The sequence below is a fragment of the Heterocephalus glaber genome, unplaced genomic scaffold (assembly GCF_053883595.1).
Source record: "Heterocephalus glaber isolate CG9 unplaced genomic scaffold, H.glaber_assembly_v1.0 deba00000546, whole genome shotgun sequence".
NCBI lineage: Eukaryota > Metazoa > Chordata > Mammalia > Rodentia > Bathyergidae > Heterocephalus > Heterocephalus glaber.
The window spans coordinates 31,100,198-31,121,877 of record NW_028258147.1 but is presented as its reverse complement, the minus strand read 5'-3'; the positions used below and the strand labels follow the sequence as shown (position 1 = coordinate 31,121,877).

The window sequence follows — 21,680 nt, the reverse complement described above, 5'->3', positions numbered from 1 at the left end:
AAGGCTTTTTGCCTTGGGATCCTCCCACTTTTGTCCTTTCCAGGCCTTCTGCAAAGTGTGCTTTCTAAATTGCAACACTAAACTTCAGATACTGCAAAGGCAGGGGCATGAATCTGGACAAGAACAACTATGGTAGAATGAGGGGCCTATAGTGGACATACATTTTGGTTTTGTTCTTATTTTGACACCCAACTTTCACAAATTTTTGAGGGACAACCACCTCAAGTGCGCTTTGGGAAACTCAAACCATTTTTAAGCGCCAGTCTATACAAGGAGAGTTGCTATTTTGGTTTAGATCTAAAATGCCCCCCCCGCCAAGTCTCATGTATTTATAAAGTGACTGGATCGTGAGGATGCAGACTTACCTGTGGACTGATGAGTTCAGTAGCTTAATGTGTCCGTAGGAGAGTAGTCAATGTGGGGAGGGTGACCTGGAAGGGTATATTTTTGACCCTGGCTCCACCCTTCTCTCTCTGCATCTTGGCTGCCATGGGATGAGCAGCTTTCCTCCCCCTACTTTTCCACTACGTGTTTCTACCTTGGAGCCAGCTAACTTTAGACTGTACCCTGGTAACTGAGCCAAATAAATGTCTCCTTTTGTATGTTGTGGCTGTCAGTTATTATGTCCCAGCAAGGGGGAAGCAACTAATATAGTTGCCTTCCCAAAAGACCACTGTATGTACAGTGGTGAGTGCACAGTCTTGACCAGAAAGTGTTCTATGTAGGTCCATGTGGGACCCCTACATATCTGTATCCCTGGTGCATAGTCCAAGATTCTCCACTAGATCGTGAACTCCAGCTGATAGGGCCAGGCCTCCCCATGGCTCCAGCAAGGTCATTAGAGATCAGAGTGGCATGTCTATTCTGATGGGTGAGCCACACACACTGAGGGCAAGATCTTGCTTGTTGTCATCAAGCATGGATGGAAGGAAGGCAACAAGTTCGCCTTCCCTAAAGAGAGGGAAGCCTTGCCTGGTAACATCCCTGAAGATATTTAGTGCTCAAACTGCAGCCCAATGTATTCTTCTGCTGGTGTGACATCCATAAGCTCTATGGTATTCTGATCAGCCTCAAGGAAGTACTGAATGGATCACTTTGGAAAACTGAGAGCAACACAGGTTCATGATGTGTGGATGATGTGTGGAAGCACCTGTTCCCCCAGCAGGGTCATTCTTTCCCTCTGTGTGTTTTCTTGCTTTCCCACTCACTTTAGGGTATCTTTAGTCTCTCAGGGGTTTTTTTACCTAGGAAGAAGGTGGATGCTGGTTCAACATTCCCACCACTGACATCAGGGTGACCTTTCATTGTGCAAAAATATCAGTCCAGACAGCCAGAAGAAATCACCACAAAATAATGAACAACTTAAGTGATTTTCCAGTAGGGAAAACTCAATGGCAAAATAAAAATAGATAATAGGAAACAAAGAGATAGATCTTTTGCAAATGCGAAGGGGAACAAGAGGTGGAGGGAGGGAGGAGGGAGAGGAGGGGAAGGGGATGTAAAAAGAATCAAGATGAATTGTGTACATGTACCAACTCATCGTAATCACTGTGTGATACAAACACGCAGTATAAAATACAATGTTTTGAAAAGTGTCTTTCTGAAACATATTAACATGCCCCTCACAAGAGCGCCTACAGAGCATCTACACTGCTGCTAGATCCTACCCAACTCGCCAGGATCCACTGGGGCAGTATCCCCCAAACACTAAGCAAGATCACCCTCCACCTCTGCAGATACTTAGTCCATTCTGTTCCTAAACCTCACCTGTCTGTGGCCACCTCTTTAGATTTGGAAGACCATAGAATCAGGGAAGGAAGAGGGAGGCCTGGGCAGCCACACAATATCCCGGAAGCTAAACTTAAAGTGGTAGGAAGGGCAGCCACTTCTTCACACTTCAAGGAGGGAAGGTGCTTTTGGGGACATGTGATATCTGTTCAACAAGAGCTCCAGAGGACTGGTCACTTTTAGAAGCCAAAGAGTCAATCACTGAGAGCTGTACTTAGCACTTTACATAAGCACAGCCTGAGTTACCCCAAACCCGTGCCCTCAACACAGTACACATAAAGACATCACTTTATTAGGACATTTATTGGGAACACTATTTTCAACAAAGAAGAAATTATTTTGGGAGAAGAAAGCGATCTTCCTGCAAATTCTGGTGAAGGAACTTTGCAAAGCCTCTGCTGGCTTTCTAATCTTCGGTGTTCCCCATAAAGCCAGCTCTCCCTCTACCCAGGCCCCTGCTCTGCACACGGGATGACAGGGCACTGGTCTTGTCCTTGGAGCTTTCTTGTGCTCTGTGTTTCATAGTAGGACAAAGCCATTGGAAAAAGTGTTTCATCTTAGTTTTGAAAAGATTTTCAAGAGGAGACGGCTGGCCCCTTCAGTGACAGAGTTGGGGAGGACTTGCTCCCATGAGTCTTTTCTAGTGTCCTATCTTGGTGAGGGCAGCTCCTCCTCCTGCACTGGTATGCATCCAGCCCTGCACTCACCCCACCAGGATCTCCTGTTTTGAGTGTCAGAGGACACATCCTTTTTTCTGCTAGAGGGAATTTCTTGTCCTGGTACTTGGATAAGACATCTTGAGGGTCCTGGGGCTTTTGCCCTCGCCGCATGTGGGTTTTTATGTTGGCCTGGGAAGCTGCTCTGTCCTCACAGGAAGCACCCTGGTCATGATGGCATAAGGTCTTGATATTCAAGTTACTGGAGGCAAGGGACACATCAGTGTGTAGGCCCCGAACCTGGCTTTGCTTCCTGCTCTCATTTCAAACTTCAACTCTTTAAACGGCTTGTTTTTACAGCTTGATGACTTGAGGTCTTGGGAAACTGCTGTTCTTCTTAGAGGTCTTTCAGTGGTCAGGGAAGTTTCTGGTTTACTTGTACTCACACCCCTCCCTAGTATGCCTTCTGATTTACTGGTCATCAAGATGTTACTAGGCTGTGATTGAGGAACACAGAGCTTTTGTGCTTTGAAAGTCTCCTTGGACTGGTCACATACAGAGAAATGTTCTAACTTCACTGTCGTTTTTTTCTGAAGCATTTCTGTGTCACGCCTAGAACTCATTCCCTTATCCCTTATCTCAGGTCTAGCTCCACCCAGCCTTGTGGGAGGCCTTGGGCTTCTTCTCTTGGCTTGTAAAATCTGCTTCTGACTTGATTTGTCTACAATGTTGTGTCCAGGGGGCAAAAAGGTCTGTGTGCCATCCTTCGTTGCCCAGATGTTCAAAGTAAGCTCATGTTTGGTAGAAGAATGTGACCGTTTCAGGCGGCCCTGTCCTTCCTTGCTCACAGATGAGGAGACAGGGCAAGGACCATTCAAAACTGATTTAGTTGTTACCACATTTTGTGCTTGGAAAGCATTGGCACCTCCTCTAGGGGACTTGTAGACCCCTATTTTAGGATGCACCCCAGATATACTATTGTCTGATGCGGGAAAGTGGGAATCAGAAAGGGCCAGAGATGGGTCCTTTTTTGTGCTGAAGATTTCTGTGGATTTCTGGATCTTGTGTGGAAGGTCACACACCATTCTGGTATGAAAAGTCTTACTGACTTACCAACATCTTTGGTTTGCTGTTGCTGAGGGAGGAAATATTCTTAGAGGTATTCAGGTATCTACCCTTACCCACCAATGGTGCCAGATGTCTGTCTTTTATTTGTCTGGGGGATTTTTCAGGTAAAGAAGGTGTCAGATTGGTAGAATACCTTGATCTTTGCACGGTGTCAGGGATGTGACCCTTACACATTTCCTCAAATTTCTTGCCCAAATGTACATCTAAGTCTTTTGTAAGTTGTTTCTGTCTTAAACTCACACGTGATGCCTGTGAGGTTTTCCCTGTCAGCCTCTCCAGGTGACTTTCCAGGTTTGTCTCTGAGCCATAGCCCAGAACACTTTCTGGATTCTCACCTAGGTCACTCAACAGATTATCTTTGGAGCCAATCTCTGGACTATGTTCTTGTTTCTTCCCCATTCCCTTGTCCAGAAGAAGCATTTCTTGGTTCCTCTCATGAATGCTGGGTTTGCTCAAGTCAAAATTATCAAGATTTTTGCTGCTCTGACCCTTAAGCAAAGAAAGGCAGGAGAGCCCATGACTACCCTTTGACTCAGAGGTTACAGGACCCTGTTCCTGAGCACACACCGCTGATGGAGACTTAGGAGCTCTGTGGGCCAAGCCCCACTGGTGTGGAATGAGTTTTATTTGAAGGTGGTACTCTGGTTTCTTCCTCGGCTCAGTGTTGAAGGTGGAATCTTTTGGAAGGGTGGGGCCTGGCATATGAGCTTTGGAGGACTGGATGACTGACGAAAGCTTGAGAGCTGAATGACAAACATCTTCCTGAGAGTTTGGGATCACAGAAGGCAAGTCCCATACACTTTCCTGTCCTCCCAGTAGAGCATTACATTCTAGGTTGTGTATTTCAGATACTGTGAGAGACTGCACCTCACTCTGCGTGCTATGAAAACACACTTCATGGGGTCTGTTCTTGTCTGGAGGAGAATCTAGCAGGATTGGAGTTGGGGACTGAAGCTGGCCCTGTACCTGCACAAGACTGAGATGTTGGGCTTGAGACTCCGGCAGAATATGGGACAAGGACTGAGGTTGGTCCTCAGGCAAGAAGAGAGGAGGTGTGTGGGGGAAGGATTGGGGACTCCTGGGCTTTGGAGATGTAGGAGACTTCACTGAAGGGGTCACCTGAGGTAGGGACAAGAGGATTCAGTGACTGACGGAGCAGACCCAGAAGATGGCAGAACTGGCTATAGTTTTGCTCTAAATGATCCTCCAAGTTCTTAGGACCTGCAAGCTTCTGATTGATGTGCAGCTCTTCTGGTTTGCCTTCACTGATCCAAAGAGGAGAGGTGGGTGCAGAGTGCTGCTGATCTGCAGCTGATTCTGGCCTTTTCCCTGAAGTAGTCAGTGGGTAGTCTGCCTCATGTTGTTTTGCAAAAGATTTTGTTCCTTTTTCTTGTTCACTGCACAACAGGAAATCATCTGTCTTTTTGGTATCTCTCTCAAGGAGAGGAGGGTTATCAGATCTGAGAAACCTCGGGGATCCAGGTTTTATCTGCTGGGCTGGGCTGTGTCCCCCAAAGGAGGCTTCCGCAGAACGGAGGTCATCAATGGACAAGTCATCAGAGCTGTCATCAAGGGACAGAGTGGCTTCTGGCTGGAAAACAGTTTCCTTTCCTTGGGTGCGATGTGGCGGGGATGGGGGGTGGCAGGCGTCTCTGCCGGGGTTTGGCCCACTGGGAATCTGGACTCTGAGGGAGAACTGGGCTCTGGAGCCACAGAGGCACCTTGCGCTGAGGGTGAAAGTGGATCTGCTAAAGAGGCGACCTGGTTAGGTGGGAGAATGGAGGGCGGAAGCAGAGAAGGCTCAGTCAGAGGGGCTGGAGCTGGGCGCCCTGGAGAAACTGCTGGGTTGGCAGAGGTCGGAGTAAATGATGACTTTGTCACAGAAGCAGTGGGTGACGAGTGACATACAAAGTCAGCAGCCGCTTCCGGGGATGCCCGAGAGAGCAGACGACTGACCGCAGCTGTTGTTGTATTACACACTTCACAGAGGGGTCTGCACACAGCAGTTGTCTGAAGTGTGTGATGTCATGGTGCTGGCCCGGGAAGCTTCAGGAGACAGAAAGTACAAGGTTGTAGCCAGGACCAGTGCGTGGAAGGGAAGGCCTGCTGTCCTGGTTGGGGTGCGGCCACCTGACACCTCCTACCCCTTCCCACTGCCCCACAGCCAGGACGTTACAAAGCCCTCCGTAGCTCCTCCCCAGGGCTGCATTCCCATACCCGTTGCTGGGGCTGCCCTGCCCATGACCACCACAGGCTACTCTGTTTCTCTGGGATGCATAAGACACCTAGGAAAAGGGATCAGGAAAGAAGGGACGTGAAGAGTCACCTTGTCAGAATAGAAAGCAGCTTCCTCTCCTCTTCTGCTTCTCTTTGGCTTGTCCTCCAACCTGGAAAAACAGCACAATGGGATTCATGTAGTGAAGGTAGAAACACAAAGTTCTGAGGCAGTTTGTGGCAAACATTTAGGGTTTTAAATTATCAAAGCCTTAAGAATCAGTAGACAAGATGAAATGGTGGAGGATGATGTTAAGAACATCCCATAACTGTGTGGCTTCATTTATAAAGTAAGTACCTGCACATACATTCATCCCATGTGATGCTCAAAACTAACAAGTGGAGCACAGAAGTGAGAGGTTACCTCACTGGTGAAGCCAGGCACCCAGAAATAAAGTACTTTACACAAATGTCAGGAGACAGATCTGACCAAGAGTCCTTCCTGGACATCTCAGGACATCTCACAGGACCACCAGGTGGACAACACATGCAGCTCTGCTCCATCGCTGCTTCAGACCCATGGCAGGCAGAGCGAGGCTCTACTGCCTCCCCGTGGACATCTCTGGGGCTCTATGTTCTGTCAGAGACTGTGTCTAACAACTGCCATTTGCACTGGTCACCAATAGGGAACCTCATGGAAAGATTAGTGGTGTCATTCTTAGAAAGATTGGGTAAGAAAGGAAGAAACATACTTCTCACTGTTCTACTTCTCCTTCTCCTTTTGGCTCTGACCTGTCGCTGAAAAATAAAAAAAATAAATAAATTAAGGGTCTGGAACTCACCTTTTGCTTCTTCCTATAAGCTCAGACATTCATTCCCCAAGAATCACATGATTGTCCCTTTTAATTAATGAAAATCTGTTCCTTTTACTCATGTTGAAAGATGACCAGGTAGTTGCAATTTTATCCACTTGAGAAAATCAAAGGAGGGCTTTGCCATGAAACCCACACCTTCCTAGTCAGAGGTCCTCTGCTGGAGGATGCCAGAGGCCCCCTCAGAGGACCTTGATCCTGGGGCAGAGCTCAGGCTCTGCTCTGCTCAGATGCTCTTGGAGGTCGGCATTGCTCTCCTGGTCCTCCCAACAGGCAGGAAGGCTTGGGGAAGTACGCCTGACCTGAAAATGGGGCTCGCCATGGAGGGTCAGGAGCGACTTCTCCTTAGAGAACACAGTCTGTAACTGAGCCAGTTGGGACCAGCGCAGCACTGTTTGAGGCTGCATCACGGAGAAGCAGTGTGTGAGGTGGACAGACAGAGAGGAGTGGTGAGCTTCCCAATCCCTTCCTCTTGCCTCCTAGCCTCTTCCCCCAGAGAGAGATGGCTGATCCTCCTCTCAGACTTGCCATGGGAGGAGTTGCCTCAGCTGACTAAATGCACTTCATAATTTGAGCATTGAAATGGGAAACAAGAACAAAGGCTCTCTCTTGGGGATTCACCCACATTTCCATACCTTTTGGATGTCTTTGTCTTTCCAGAGGGCTGGTAAATGTGATTTCAGGAACAAGTAGCACAGGACCAGAAGAGAGAGTGACCGCACTGCAGTTAGAAAAGTGTAGTTGGGGTCTGTATCCAAGAAAGTGGAGCCAAAGTTCAGCTGTGGCTCAGTGTGGCTATTCAGAAAAGAGAAAACATACTCCATAATCTGAATGGCAAGGCTGCCTGAGGCAACTGAGTCCTTAGGGTGTGGGAGTGTAACTATATACCCCTCCCTCCATCACAGAGCCTGAGAGAGTCACAAAGGAGTCCTGAGAGGGGAGGGGCCACCCAGGAGGGCTGCTCCCTGCCGCCCCCTTGCCCACAGCACAGCAGGGCCCTCTGTTCATTCCCAGCTCCCCCCTTTCCTCCTGTCCTGTGTTTATCTCAGGGAGCTGCTGTGTTTGTTCCACCTTTGGCTCGGACTTTACCTAAGTCCCCAGTTCCCATTACATCCATTGACATGGACCTCACCAATTCTGCTGCCACTGCCTGGGACTTCTGCCTGTAGCTGGACAGAGGTCCTCAAATACACCTTATCTTAGAATGCTTTTACCTCACACTAACTCAGATATAAAACTTGAAGTTTTTTTATACTTATGTGGTTTTGTGAATGTTGAATGGTAAATATTTCTGGCTCAGTCAGCCTCTAGTCACATCAGATAGTCTTATTTAGTCAGTTAAAATCAATTATTATTCAACATTCATAAAACTAAAATGGGAAGGATGGAGGGATGGAAAAATCACTTTGAAGATTGCCCCAGCAAGATACTGGGTCTTTGTCATCAACCTTGGTGACCTGCTTAGCCAATGAATCTGCCAGCTCCAATCCAAGCCTCGGGAGGCCTGATAAATCTTCTGTGTTCCCTGGCACACTCTCCTGCATTTTCTTCCTTCTTCCCTCTCCTAGGAATTGGTCACTTTCCGCTCCTTTAACAAACACCTAAGAGGATCACTCAAAAGGAAGAAAGAGTTTAGTCTCCCAGTTTGGAGGCTGCAGGCCTGTGGATTTGATGGCCTGTGGCTGCAGGGTCCATGTCAGTGCAGCACGTCACGGCTGGAGTGTGCTGGAGGGAGGCTGCTCACCCCACGGCAGGGTGAAGAGAGGGCAGTCCTATGATCCCCTGCACAGGCACAACTTCAGTCCCCAGAAAACATCCTACTAGAAATCTCCCTTAAAGTTTCTACCCTTTCCCACCTGTGCCAAGCACAGGACAAAGCCTCTGAGTTAGAGGTCTCAGTAGTGTCCCCCTGAGGACTCACTGAAGTAAGTGAGTTAACCAGAAACCCCCAGTAGCCTGCACCTGGACTTTATCCTTTTTCCTCCCTGGATTGCTTGTTGAAAGTGATAAATTAAGGAGGACATAACTAGCCTTTGGTTAAGAGCAAAGGATAGGACTTGTCTTGTGGTCAAGAACAAAGGACAGGACATGTTATACTGCAGCCCCAACCATAAAGATAGGAATTTCCTGCCTGATCCCAAAAATTGGATTTTAGTCTAACCTGCAGTCTGCTTCTGTACCCCTCCCTCCCTGTGCTTGCTGAAAGATGAGATCATGACATTCCGTTTTGTGGTTTTTCCCTTTAAAAACTGGGCTTCACTGCTTGACCGATACCAAGGGAGGTGGGAGCATGAGCCCACCCTTCGGTCACAGCCTAGTCAAAGGACATTTAATTTGGACATTTTTTGTGGCATGATTTTTTTCCGCTGAGATAGCTATAACATCATCAGTGATACAGATGTGTGGACTCTGCAGGGCAGGTACCACTGGTGCTGGCTGAGCCTCTTTCCAAGGTGTTGCTCTACGTAGCCTTCATAGCTCACTGTTAAGAAAGGACACAGGTTTGAACACGGGCCTTTGAAGACTGCCTGACCAGTGAAAGGTTAGGAACTGGAGGACAAAAGTCTTCCCAGGGTTTTTGGACCACAGAGGTAACCTCCATATCCTTTCTTGTAATTTCTGAATGTTATATTTCAGGTGGCGAATTTTTGACGGCATGAGAGACTGTGCCTCACTCTAGGTTCTATGGAAACCACTCCACAGATCCTAATGTAGCGTCAAAGATTGAAACTGGGCCTGGGTCTGCACCAGAGGGAGATGTCGGGACTGAGACTGGGCCATGTTATGGGACAAGGGTTGAGGTTGGACCTTAGGGGAAGAGCTGAGAGGTATGAAAGGACTGTGCATTCATGGGCTATGGTGATGGTACAGTTTGTACTGAGACAGTCAAAGGTGGAAGAATGGTTTCTGGAGGCAGGAGCAATAGAATTTAGGGACTCACTAGACAGAGAGGGGAGACCCAGGAAAAGCTGGATGTGGGCTGCTATTGCACATATAGCTCCTCTGGTTTGCCTTTTCTGCTCCATAAAGTAAGAGAGACTGAGGAGTCCCACTCTTCAGCAACAGATTCTAACATTTTTCCTGAAGAATTCAGCAGGTGGTCTGGTTTAAGTTGTTTTGGAAAGGTTTCTGTTTTCTTTCATTTTCCTTCCAAATCAAGAAATCTCCTCCTCTTTTGATTTTTCTCTCCAGGAGGGCCCCAGTGTCAGGACTGAGAAACTGAGAAACTGGAGGGAACTAAGCTCTCCAAGGTAGGAAGCAATATCTCTCCAAATGTGGCCTTAGAAGAATGGAGGGCAAAAAAATTCCAGCTGAGTCTATACTGCACCAAATTGGAAGACAGCGTGTTCTTGGCACAAGGTCCTCCCAGAGATTTGCAAAGCTGAAACAGTTGATGCCTCTAATCTGGGGACAAAAGTAGATAAACTACCGGGACTGGACATCAGAGAAAATGTGGCATCTTCTTGGAGAACAGGTTCTGCTTCCTGAGTATAATGCAGTGGGGTCAGGGAAGAAGCAAGTGGCCGGAGGTGTGGGTGGGGATAGGGGTGAGTGGTCCACTGAGAATTTGGACTCCAAGGGAAGAATAGGCTCTGGTGGTAGTCACCAAGTGGGGATGATAATTATGTGTCTGCTAAGATGACCTGGTTAAGTGAGGGAACAGAGGGGGAAGCTTGAGAAAGTTCATGCATAGGGGCTGGAATTTGGTATCCTGGAGGGACTGCCAAGAGGTTAAAGATTAGAATGGTGCCTCAGTCACAGAATTCCTGGATAACAAAGGAGACACAGAGTCAGCAGCCACTTCCAGGGATGCCCGAGAGAGCAGACGACTGACCTCAGCTGTTGTTGTATTATACACTTCACAGAGGGGTCTGGACACAGCAGTTGTCTGAAGTGTGTGATGTCATGGTGCTGGCCCGGGAAGCTTCAGGAGACAGAAAGTACAAGGTTGTAGCCAGGACCAGTACGTGGAAAGGAAGGCCTGCTGTCCTGGTTGGAGTGGGGCCACCTGACACCTCCTACCCCTTCCCACTGCCCCACAGCCATGACTTTACAAAGCCCTCCGTAGCTCCTCCCCAGGGCTACATTCCCATACCCGTTGCTGGGGCTGCCCTGCCCATGACCACCACAGGCTACTCTGTTTCTCTGGGATGCATAAGACACCTAGGAAAAGGGATCAGGAAAGAAGGGACGTGAAGAGTCACCTTTTCAGAATAGAAAGCTACTTTCTTTTGTGTCTCCCTGGCAAGTTCTCTGGTATGGCAAATGAGAACAGTGAATTATATTTAATGAAAATAGAAACAAGAATTATATAGAAGTTCCTTTATGGGGCACACTTAGATTGTGAAAGTCTGGAAGCCCTAGGAATCATTGGACAAGGTCAAATGATCAAGCATGTATCTTGAGATGGTTTGTGTGTATATAAGGCTTCATTTATTAAGTTTTCACACGCATGTGATGTGCCTGATGATTACATGAGCACAGAAGCCTACAATTTCCTCAAAGATAAGTCTGAGCATCCAGGAATAAAGTATACAGTATCAAGGCAGAAGTTCTGTCTCCAAAGCAACCAACAGTCCTTCTTGAACATCTCACATGACACCTGTTGGGCAACTCCCACTGCCCAGGTGTGCCACTTCTTCATGCCCAGGTGGGCAAGGCAGGCCTCTGAGAAGTGTCTGAGGTCTAACTGCCTTCCTGGGAGCATCTCCTGTAGGAGTTTGAGCTCTGAGGTAAACCCCCGTGTCTAGCAACTGTTACCCGCAGAAGTCATGGAGCTGGGACCACATGGAAGGGACAAAAGGGTGTCACCTTTGGAGTGCTCATATCAAACAGGAAAAAGCTTAACTTCAAATAATCTACCTCTCTTTCTCTTCTTGACTTTGCCCTGTTGCTGAGAACAATAGAATGAGGGTCTGGGACTAATTTCTATTGCTTCTGTTTCTAGTGAACTCAGACTTCCATTATCCAAGCATAATATGGTTTACTGTTCAATTAATAGGGATTTTTTTTTCCTTTTGTCATCTTTTAAAGGTAATCAAATTTCAATTTTCTTCTTAGAAAAGCTAAAAAGAGGGTTTTGTCTCTGAGATCCATAGTCAGAAGTCCTCTGTTCAAGGAAGAGTTTGGGGGCCACAGTCACATCTGCACTCCCAGTAGACCCTGTGTCTGGCTCTAGGCTCTGCTCAGAAGATCCCAAGGATCAGCATTGCTCTCCTGGTCAGCCCAACAGGGAGGAAGGCTCAGGGAAGGACACCTGACATGGAAACGGGACTCACAGTTGAGTCCAGTTCTTCTCTGTCAGAGAACACACAGCCTGTAACTGAGCCAGTCGGGACCAGGAGAGCCTTATTTGGTATTGTATCCTGAGCTCTCTACTGCTGACTACCCTGTGCAACATGTAACTCTGTTGTTTCCCTGTGAGTATCTTGTCACGAGAAAAGGTTGAGAAGATTTGCTCTGTATGATCACCCTGCAAGTATACAGTCAGCTGTCATACTTTATTCAGGTTCCTCCTGTCAGGTTTAAAAAAAATCTCAAAATCTCACATCTTACCCATCTCCCTATACCTCTGTTTCCACCCTCTGGATTGTTTCTGCAGTCCCCTAAGCTGTCTCCTGATATCTCATGATTATCTTCAACCATAAGGCCATTTTTCTGACATCCATGTCCAGCACTCTTACATGGGCTCCTTGCCAAGGCAGAGCCTCCAGACCAGGCAGTGTCTCCTTTCGGCTCTGATGGAGCAGTGAACCCACCTGGAGGACAGAATCTGCCAAGAGCTGCCCTTCCTCCTCTCCGACACACAGCCCTGGCTGAGGCTTCACTTAACAACTTTGTCCTGATGGAGATGAGGAGACACAGACATCTGTAGGTCACAGGCTCTGCCTTTAAGGGGCTCATGCTGAGGATGCTACAGAGGCAAGACCCACACAGTTCAGCAACTGCATACTCACAGAGGAGAGGCCAGGCCCCTCAGCTCTTGCTCACTGCTAAGCCATCTGTGGAACAGAGCAGAGCTGTGGGTTGTTACTGCTGATGTAGCACGTACTTCATCCTTGGCTCCCCTGCCTGTCTCCCCAGCTTTCCAATACAAAGCAGTGATTCTTTGAAAAGATGGTCAAAGATCAGTGGTTCTCTTTTAAAAAATAGTGTCATCGGCTAGGTGTCCTTACATGCCATATGTGCCTAGAGTTAAAAAGCCACAGGAAGTTTCAATAATAAAGCTTTTCCCCAAATGTTAATAAGATCCCTATTCAGAACTTGGTAGAAGTGCCTTCAGAATCTAAAGAAACAAGAGTACTAGTCAGCCATAAGAAAGGATAAACTCAAGACATTTATAGCTAAATGGATTCACCTTGAAGCTATACTCTGAAGTGAAATAAATTGGACATATGTAAATATTGCATTATTTCTCTGGTGTAAGAAACAAAGTGTAAATAGGTGGGCTGGGGATTTAGCTCAGTGGTGCTGCCGCCTTCCTCCCAATTGGAAGGTCTTGAGTTCAATCCCCGGTACTAAAAAAAAAAAAAAAGTGTAAATAGGGACCAACATGTATAATAGATACTGTGAAATAGGAAAAAAATGTTCAAAGGGGAATAGGAACTAGGGAAGGGAAGGGGAAAGAAAGGAAAGACGAAGAAAAAAATGAGAAAAGAAGAAAAAAATGGAAACAGGGCTTTTGTAAATGGGGAGGAAAAGAGGGGTTGGAGGGAGGGGAGGGGAATGGGGAAAAATGAAGAATCAAGATATCTCATGTATAGGTAAAAATTCCCTAAGATGAATGTGATCATTATATGTATCTAAATTATACCAGTAAAATTAAAATTTAAAAAAAGAAAAAAATTTAAAGAAGCAAGAGGCTAAAGGCACCACATATTTTTGTACCACCAGCAATAAACTCCTCGGATAGTAAGTGCCAGAACTTCTTAGCACTGATGCTCCTGCACTGACATCAGTTATACATAATTCATCTCTTTGTCCCATTTAGAAAGCACAGTACTTCCAGGGATCTTAGTGGATTATCACAAGCACACTGAGGTAAGTGGGGCAGGTACTGCTGGGTCCACCTTCTAATGAGTAAAACCCAAATTAAGAAAGGACAAGGGACTACTTTAACCACATGATAAATAAGTTGCAGAGCCCTAACTAATACATCCCCTTTATTTTCAATACTTCCATCATAAAAAAACCTAATAAATGATTTCTTAAAATAAAAATTATGCCCTGGTTCTAAAATTAAGGCAGTTGGGCAGCTAAAAATATTCACTTTATCCCACAAATGATAGCAAATTTGAAAAGTAAAGAAAATTTATGTTTAATACTCTATCACTGCTCAGTGAGTTTCCCTTTCTACTCACAGGACCAATGTCTAGTTTTTCTTCTGTCTCCCACTTAAAACCTGCCTTCCAGAACTGTGGACTCCCTATGACTTCCAGGAAAGTATAAATGAATGATAATAAAGTCTGAAGGAGCTCCCTCCCAGGGACATAGCCCACACACTCACATTTCTAGCCTGGCAGGGGACGATGGGGTGTGGCCGAGGAGGTTTCTGGCTTGCTGGGCTCTCCTCTCTTCAACCAGGAGCTCTCTCCAGGTGACCTGCATCACCGCACAGAAGCCTAGTCCTGATTCGCTCACTGCCCTTGCTCATATTATCTCCAAAGAGATACATATTTCCAAAAGCTCTGCTAGAGCTGTAACACTGCGATGTGAAGATTCTCAGTGTAAGTGAATCCTTAGTATAGGATTCTCTTCTGTTCTCATCTTCCGAGGAATGCCCCTCAATTTTCTCTCACTCTCCTCCTGGCCATTGTCTCTGGGACAAATCAAAGGAGGCAGCAGTTTACAGGATACCCCCAAATCTGGAGATCTGATTTGGAGGCAAAATCCTTTAAAATCCCATTGAAAAACAGTAGCTGTGAGAAGTCCTTGATACATTCACACAGCATACCTTGAATACCATGAATATCTCTCCTGAATAGCATTTCAGGTACTTCAGAAATGCCAACAAAGTATGACATTGCCTCTATGCCAGATCACATGTAATTCAGAAAATAATACCTCAAACAGCTATTATACAGTATGATGCAAACTCTAAAAGAAGCAGAAATAATACAGAATAGGAATTTAGAGAAAGGAGCAAGTAATTACTCCTTCTCCTGGCTCCACCCTTCTAATAGTCTTACTGTTAGAGCAGTTTGGGGTTCACAGCAAAATTAAGTGGAAAGTGCAGAGTTCCCATATACGACCTCCCATGCCTGCACAGCCTGTTCATATTAACACTCCAATCAAGGTGGTACATCTGCTAACGAGCAAAGGGGTTGATGCCACATCAGTGCCACTCCAAGACCATGGTGTACATTAGGGTTTGTTTCTGATGTTCTACATTCTGTGGGTATTTTATAGTTGTTTTGCTGTGTTATTGAAGTACTTGGAACTGAACCCGGGGCCTCAAGCATATAATAATATGTATCCACTGTTATATTATCATGCAGAAAAGTCTCACCGCCCTGAAAATCCTGTTTGCCCTGCCGAATCATCCCTCCCTCCGAATCATCCCCTGATCCTACCTTTTCCAGAATGCCATGGAGTTGGCATTAAATAGTATTACCCCTTTCAGTTGGTATCTTTCACTTAGTATGTATGTGAGTTCATTGTTTGCTAGCTTACTTCTTTTAAAAGTTGAGTACTCTCCCATTGTCTAGATATATCACAGTTTATTTTCCATTTCCCTACTGAAGGACATTTTGACAATCATTAATAAAGCTACAAGCTTTCTTTAAAATTTCTTTTTATTGAGAGATAATTCACTTACTATGCAACTCACTCGTTGAAAGTGTGTAATTTAATAACTTTTAGCATATTCTCAGTGCTGTGCATCCAGCAGCACAATTTTAGAACATTTTTAGCACTTCAAAAAGAAACTATTCTAATTAGCCCTTGAATCTTTGTCTTCTTCCCTAGTGCTAGTTTACTACTTATCTACTTTCTGTCTCTGATTTGTTATCTTTACACATTTCATATTAATGAAATAATCTAAAATGTGCACTTTGTGTCTAGATTCTTTCTCTTAGTATGATATTATCAGTGTTCATCCATTTACCAATATTTCTCATTATGGCCAATAAAATTCCATTGCATGGACTTATCACATTTTATTTAAGGCATGGATTAACTGATGAACATTTGGGTTTACACATTTTGACTATTATGAATAATGTTACTATGAACATTTGTGTTCATGTTTTTGTGCGGACATATGTTTTTATTTCTTGTTTACTAATTTTTACAATAACTTAAAGTCACACTTTGTCTAGGCCTGTTTCTCTTTGAAGGTTCTGGAGCATATTCATATTATAATCACTATGAATGAGAAGACTGGGGCCTAAAAGTACTTTTTAAAACATATCAGTGGAGCACTATGTGATGCTTAGTACATGTACACATTATATAATATTGAAATCAGGTCACACATACTCAATTCTGATGACATTTATCATTTCTTCACTATGAAAATTTACAAAATATTATCAACTACTTTTTTGAAACATACATCACTATTATCTATGGTCACTGGACTTTACCATAGAACAACAGAGCTTCTTGCTCCTATTAAGTGACCTTTTAATCAAATATTTGGGAACACCAATTTGTCCTTGAGCTGGCACTGTCAAAATAAGCCCTTGAATCAGTAGGAAAAACAGTAATGCATACTGCTTAACATTTAAGAATCACAAACCGTTACTCCTTAAAGGTTCAATTCTTAGAAAGTCAGAAAAGGATGTGGGAAAGGGAGGTGTAAACCAGGCAGAGAGAACATGAGCAAACCCGTAGGACCTATAAGCATAACTTCCTGGTCACACTAAAGCACAGGATACAGTGCCTGAGGATAACAGTATTAAAAAATAGCTTGAAAATGGGAGCCCAACTTAGAGGGACTTTGAGTGACAGTTTAAGAAGATTGAATGCTCTATGGAGAGCAGTGGGAAGACACAGTTTTCCAAACTTGCATCTGTGATTTGGAAAAATGACTGACAAGTCCCCGGGCCCCAGCCCCCACAGCTTAGCCCCGCAGGTGTCTACAGCTCACCCCCACCCCCTCCCCGAGCCTCCAGGCTGTGCCGATACCTGGTTCCACACTACAGAGGCACAGGGGGTCATAAAGGCCATTGTCCTGAGCTCCAGAAGATAGAGTAGAAGTGAACAACAGAAAGAGGACCTCTCTCAGGCTCCTTGATGAAAACTAAAGCCCACTGGAAAAGTGAAGAGAATCTCTGCAATAAAGGCTCACCAGACCACTGTACTTGGTAAGTTGGAGGGATCATCACCTCCCATCAGAACCTGGACTATCTTAAGGGGAAGGGCAGCTGTAACCTGCAGTAGAACCTTGCAGAGTTCAACCCTGCAGGAGGACAGGGAGCTCAACTTGGACTTGCAGCCAGAAATCTGCCTGAATCTCATGGATCTGTGACTGGCTTGCTGAGACTCATTGACTTATGTCTGCACACTGCTGCCCATGTTGTCTGTTGTGACAGCAGAGACATACCCTGAACGAGACCCCTCATTTTTATTTTTTATTTTCAAAAAAATTTTTTGCTCTTATTTTTAATTTTTAATTTTTATTTTTTTCTACTTTGTTCAAATTTTTATTTTTCTCTACTTCTTTTTTTCTTTCTTTTTCCTTTCTCTCTCTATCTCACTTTTTCTCTCATTGTCCCACATTGTTCTTCATCTCCATTTTTGTTCCTCTTCTGGCCCTAATTTGGATTTCTTCATTATTTTTCTCTTCTTCTCTTTTTCCTTCTCTCGAATGTCATTAGTTTTAAAGGAAAGTAAATACAGTTTCTAGCCTCCCTGTTGCTGTCAGGCTGTTCTGTTTTCATCTTTGTTCTTTCAATCTGTCTTTTCCTCTTGTCTTCAACACTTTCTTGAGTTTGCATGATCTTACCGTGTCCTCTGGCCTCACTGCTAATCTTTCCCCATCCTTCTACCTATCTAACCCTGCCTCCCCAAATCCTTCTAACTCCCCATCCTGAAGGGTAAAGTTGCTATATTGAAGAGTTTATTCAATATAAACATGTATTAGGCTGGTTCTCAATTTTGATTTAATTCTCACAGTTAAAGGTGATAGATTAATAACTACCACAAAATTTCTAAGCTGTCCTTGATGGTATGATATTGCTGATTGTATCACTTGGACTAAAGTGTTGTGATTGATCTAATCAGTTGACCATCCTGGTATAATGAAAATGAGATAGCCTCAGAGTCATTAGAGACTCAAAACCTAAAGACCAGCTATATCTGGAAGACACCTCTGAGAAGCAATCATTCCATAAGGGTTCTAAATACAAGCAACAAAGATAATTACAGTAAGCAATTTTGAAGTATCAATCCAGGAATTAAACCAAGGACAATACCAAAAACAAAAATGAGAAGACATTTAAGCAAGGCACAGACTCAGAATTATACCCCACAAAAGGCAAATTCTGGGGGAAATGAGGTGGAAAAGTCTGATAATAAACCACCTGGACAGCCTGAACTGATAGCACAGGAAGTAACAAAAAAGAAGAATGAGGCTCTAGAAAAATTCAAAACAGAAATAATTTCTCAGATAAATAGAGAGATGGTGACCAGAGTGAAAGACATGGTTAGAGCCTCTAGAACAGAAACAGATAAAAAAAAAATAGAGGAACTCAGAACTATGTTGGAAGCCATGATTAGCCACCATAAGAAAGAAATGGAAACCATGATCGCCCAACATAAGAAAGAAATGGAATCCATGAAACAGATTCAAACAGATATCCAGGAAATTAAAAACTCCATGGAAAGTATGCACAGCAGATTAAGGGAAGCTGAAGATAGAATATCAGATATAGAAGATAGGATTGTGGTTAGTGACCATGAAAACAGAGATTTCTTAAAAGTAATAAGGACCACAAGAAATCAATCCAGCAGCTGCTAGATTATGCAAAGAAGAATAACATAAGACTGATAGGAGTCCACAAAAAAGCAGGAGAAAGTACAATTGACATAAAAAAACTGTTCACAGAAATAATAGTGGAAAACTTCCCAGACAGAAGTAGAGAATTGGACATACAGATAAGTGAGGCATATAGAACTCCAACTAGCCATGATCCAAAAAAATCTACACCTAGACATATAATAGTCAAGATCCCAGAAACCCCAACAGAAGGACAAAATCCTACAAGCAGTTAGAGAAAAACAAATCACCTACAAAGGAAGGCCCATCAGAATCACAGCACACTTCTCAGTGCAAACCCTCAAGTCAAGGAGAGCCTGGAGTGAAGTATTTCAAGCCCTAAAAGGAAATAACTTCCAACCTAGACTGTTGTATCCTGAAAACTTATCTTAGAAATTCGATGGGGAAATTAGATACTCCCATGACAAAGAACACCTGAGAAATGTCATGAACACCAAACCAGCATTCCAAACAATTCTAAACAATATCCTAGAAAAAGACAATAAAGGTCACAACTCTATGAGGCCCAACAGAGGGAAGTCACCAGGCAAGGCAAGAAACTAAAGGGAAAGGGGGAAAAATAAAAAATAAAAGAGCCAACAACAGTAAAATATCATGACAAGGATGAGTCAATATCTATCAATTATAACCATCAATGTTAATGGCCTCAATTTACAGATCCAAAGAAATAGACTGGCAGAATGGATTAAGAAGCAAAATCCAGCAATATGCTGTATAAAAGACCTATTCTAGGTCTCTTCTGGTTCCAAATGAATTTTTGAATTGTTTTCTGTAGTTCTGTAAAGTATATTGGAATTTCAGTCAGCACAGCATTGAATCTATATAGTAGTTTTGGAAGAATGGCCATTTTCACTATATTGGTTCTTCCTACCCAGGAACAATTTTCCATTTTCTTATATCCTCCTCGATCTCCTTTTTCAGGGTGCTGTAGTTTTCAGTGTAGAGGTCTTTGGCTTCCTTTGTTAGATTGATTCCTAGATATATTTCATTTTTTTGAATGCTGTTGTAAAAGGAATTGTTTCCTGAATTTCTCTCTCAGTGAGTCTGCTATTTGTGTATAAGAAGGATATTGTCTTTTGAGTGTTGACCTTATATCCAGCTACTCTACTGAACCTGTCAATTAAGTCTAGTAGTCTTTTGTTAGTTTTTTGGGTCTTCTATGTAAAGTATCATATCATCAGCAAATAATGACAGTTTAACTTCTTCCTTTCCTATCTTTATTCTTTTATTTCTTTCTCTTTCCTAATTGCTGTGACTAATGTTTCCAGAACTATAATGAACAGGAGTACTGATAGTGGACGTCCTTGTCTTGTTCCTGATTGTAGTGTGAAAGTTTTCAGTTTTTGACCATTTAATGATGTTGATGTTGGCTGTTGGTTTTTCATAAATAGCTTTAATCAGGTTGTGATGAAGACCTTCTGTTCCAGTTTTCTGTAGTGTTTTTATCATGAATGGGTGTTGGATTTTGTCCAGTGCCTTTTCTGTATCTATTGAGATGATCTTATGTTTTTTGTCCTTGACTCTGTTAATATAGTGTATTACATTTATTGATTTATGAATGTTGAACCATCCTTGCATCCGTGAGATAAATACAACTTGGTCAGGGTGTATGATCTTCTTGTTGACCCTCTGTGTTCTGTTTGCCAGTATCTTGTTGAGGATTTTTCCATCTATGTTCATTAGGGAGATTAGCCTGTAGTTCTCTTTTTGGCTTGGGTCTTTCCCTGGTTTTGGAATCAAAGTTACACTTACTTCCAGGAATGAATTTGGAAGCCTTGCTTCCCTTTCAATTTCCTTGATGAGTTTAAATATTAATGGCAATAGTTCTTCTTTAAATATCTTGTAAAATTCAGCAGTGAAACTATCAGGACCTGGGCTTTTCGTTGTTGGTAAATTTTTACAACATTTTCAATTTCACTCATTGTAATTGGGGTGTTTGCAATTTCTATATCTTCTTCATTTAACTTTAGTAATTTGTATATATCTAGGAATCTGTCCACTTCTTCTGTGTTTTCTATTTTATTACAGTACAGGATCTCAAAGTAGGTATTGTTGATCCTCTGGATTTCTGCTGGGTCTCCTGTGACTTCCTCTTTTTCATTTTTAATTGCATGGATTTGAGCCTTTTCTTTCCTTTTTTTGATAAGGTTCACTAAAGGTTTATCGATTTTATTTATTCTTTCAAAAAACCAACTCTTTGATTCATTAAATTTTTTGTATCATTCTCTTAGTCTCCATTGCATTGATTTCTACTCTGATCTTTATAATTTCCTCTCTGTGCAAGCTTTGGGTTTTTTATTCTCTTCTTTTGTAGGAGTTTGTGGTTCTGCATTAAGTTATTTATCTGAGTTCCCTCTGTTTTCCTAATATGGGCATTCACTGCTATGAATTTCCTGAGTAGAACTGCTTTCATTGTGTCCCATAGATTCCTGTATGTTGTACTGGCATTATCATTTACTTGTAGAAACTGTCTAATTTCTTCTTTAATTTCCTCTGTCACCCATTGGTTGTTCAGGAGGGTGTTATTCAATTTCCATGTGTTTGTGGGAGTTTTGCGTTTTCTTATGTTATTGATCTCCAATTTTATTGCACTATGGTCTGATATACAGGGGTTAATTTCAGTTCTTTTGCATTGACTTAGACACATCCTATGAGCTAGCATGTGGTGTATTTTGGAGAATGACCCATGTGCACCGAAAAGAATGTGTATTCTGATTTTGTGGGGTGGAACACTCTGTAAATATCTATTAAGTCCATTTGTTCAATAGCTTAGTTCAGTTCTAGAATTTTGTTGTTAATTTTTTGTCTCGAGATCTGTCTATTTGTCATAGTGGGGTATTGAGGTCTCCCACTACAATTGTATTAATGCTTATTTGGTTTTTCCTGTCCATTAATAATTGTTTTGCATAGTTGGGGGCATTCGTATTTGGTGCGTATATATTTAGGATTGTCATCTCTTCCTCTTGGATTGTTCCCTTCACAAGGATGTAGTGACCATCTTTGTCTCTTTTTATTAGT

At 43.4% G+C, this 21,680-nt stretch overlaps 2 protein-coding genes across 37 annotated transcripts in view; one reads left to right on the top strand and one right to left on the bottom strand.

Moving 5' to 3' along the window:
• Ppp1r9a (protein phosphatase 1 regulatory subunit 9A) overlaps positions 1–21,680 on the top strand; it is a 358,246-nt gene that overhangs the window by 205,221 nt on the left and 131,345 nt on the right. The window lies entirely within an intron of this gene.
• Positions 1,707–7,533, bottom strand: LOC147829663 (spermatogenesis-associated protein 31D1-like). The gene is given in 10 exon segments (XM_087204710.1): positions 1,707–2,383; positions 2,385–2,767; positions 2,770–3,548; positions 3,550–4,634; positions 4,636–5,207; positions 5,210–5,560; positions 5,563–5,618; positions 5,899–5,959; positions 6,539–6,584; positions 7,294–7,533. Coding segments are annotated over 10 exon segments (3,783 nt in total). The 5' UTR covers positions 7,483–7,533; the 3' UTR covers positions 1,707–2,122.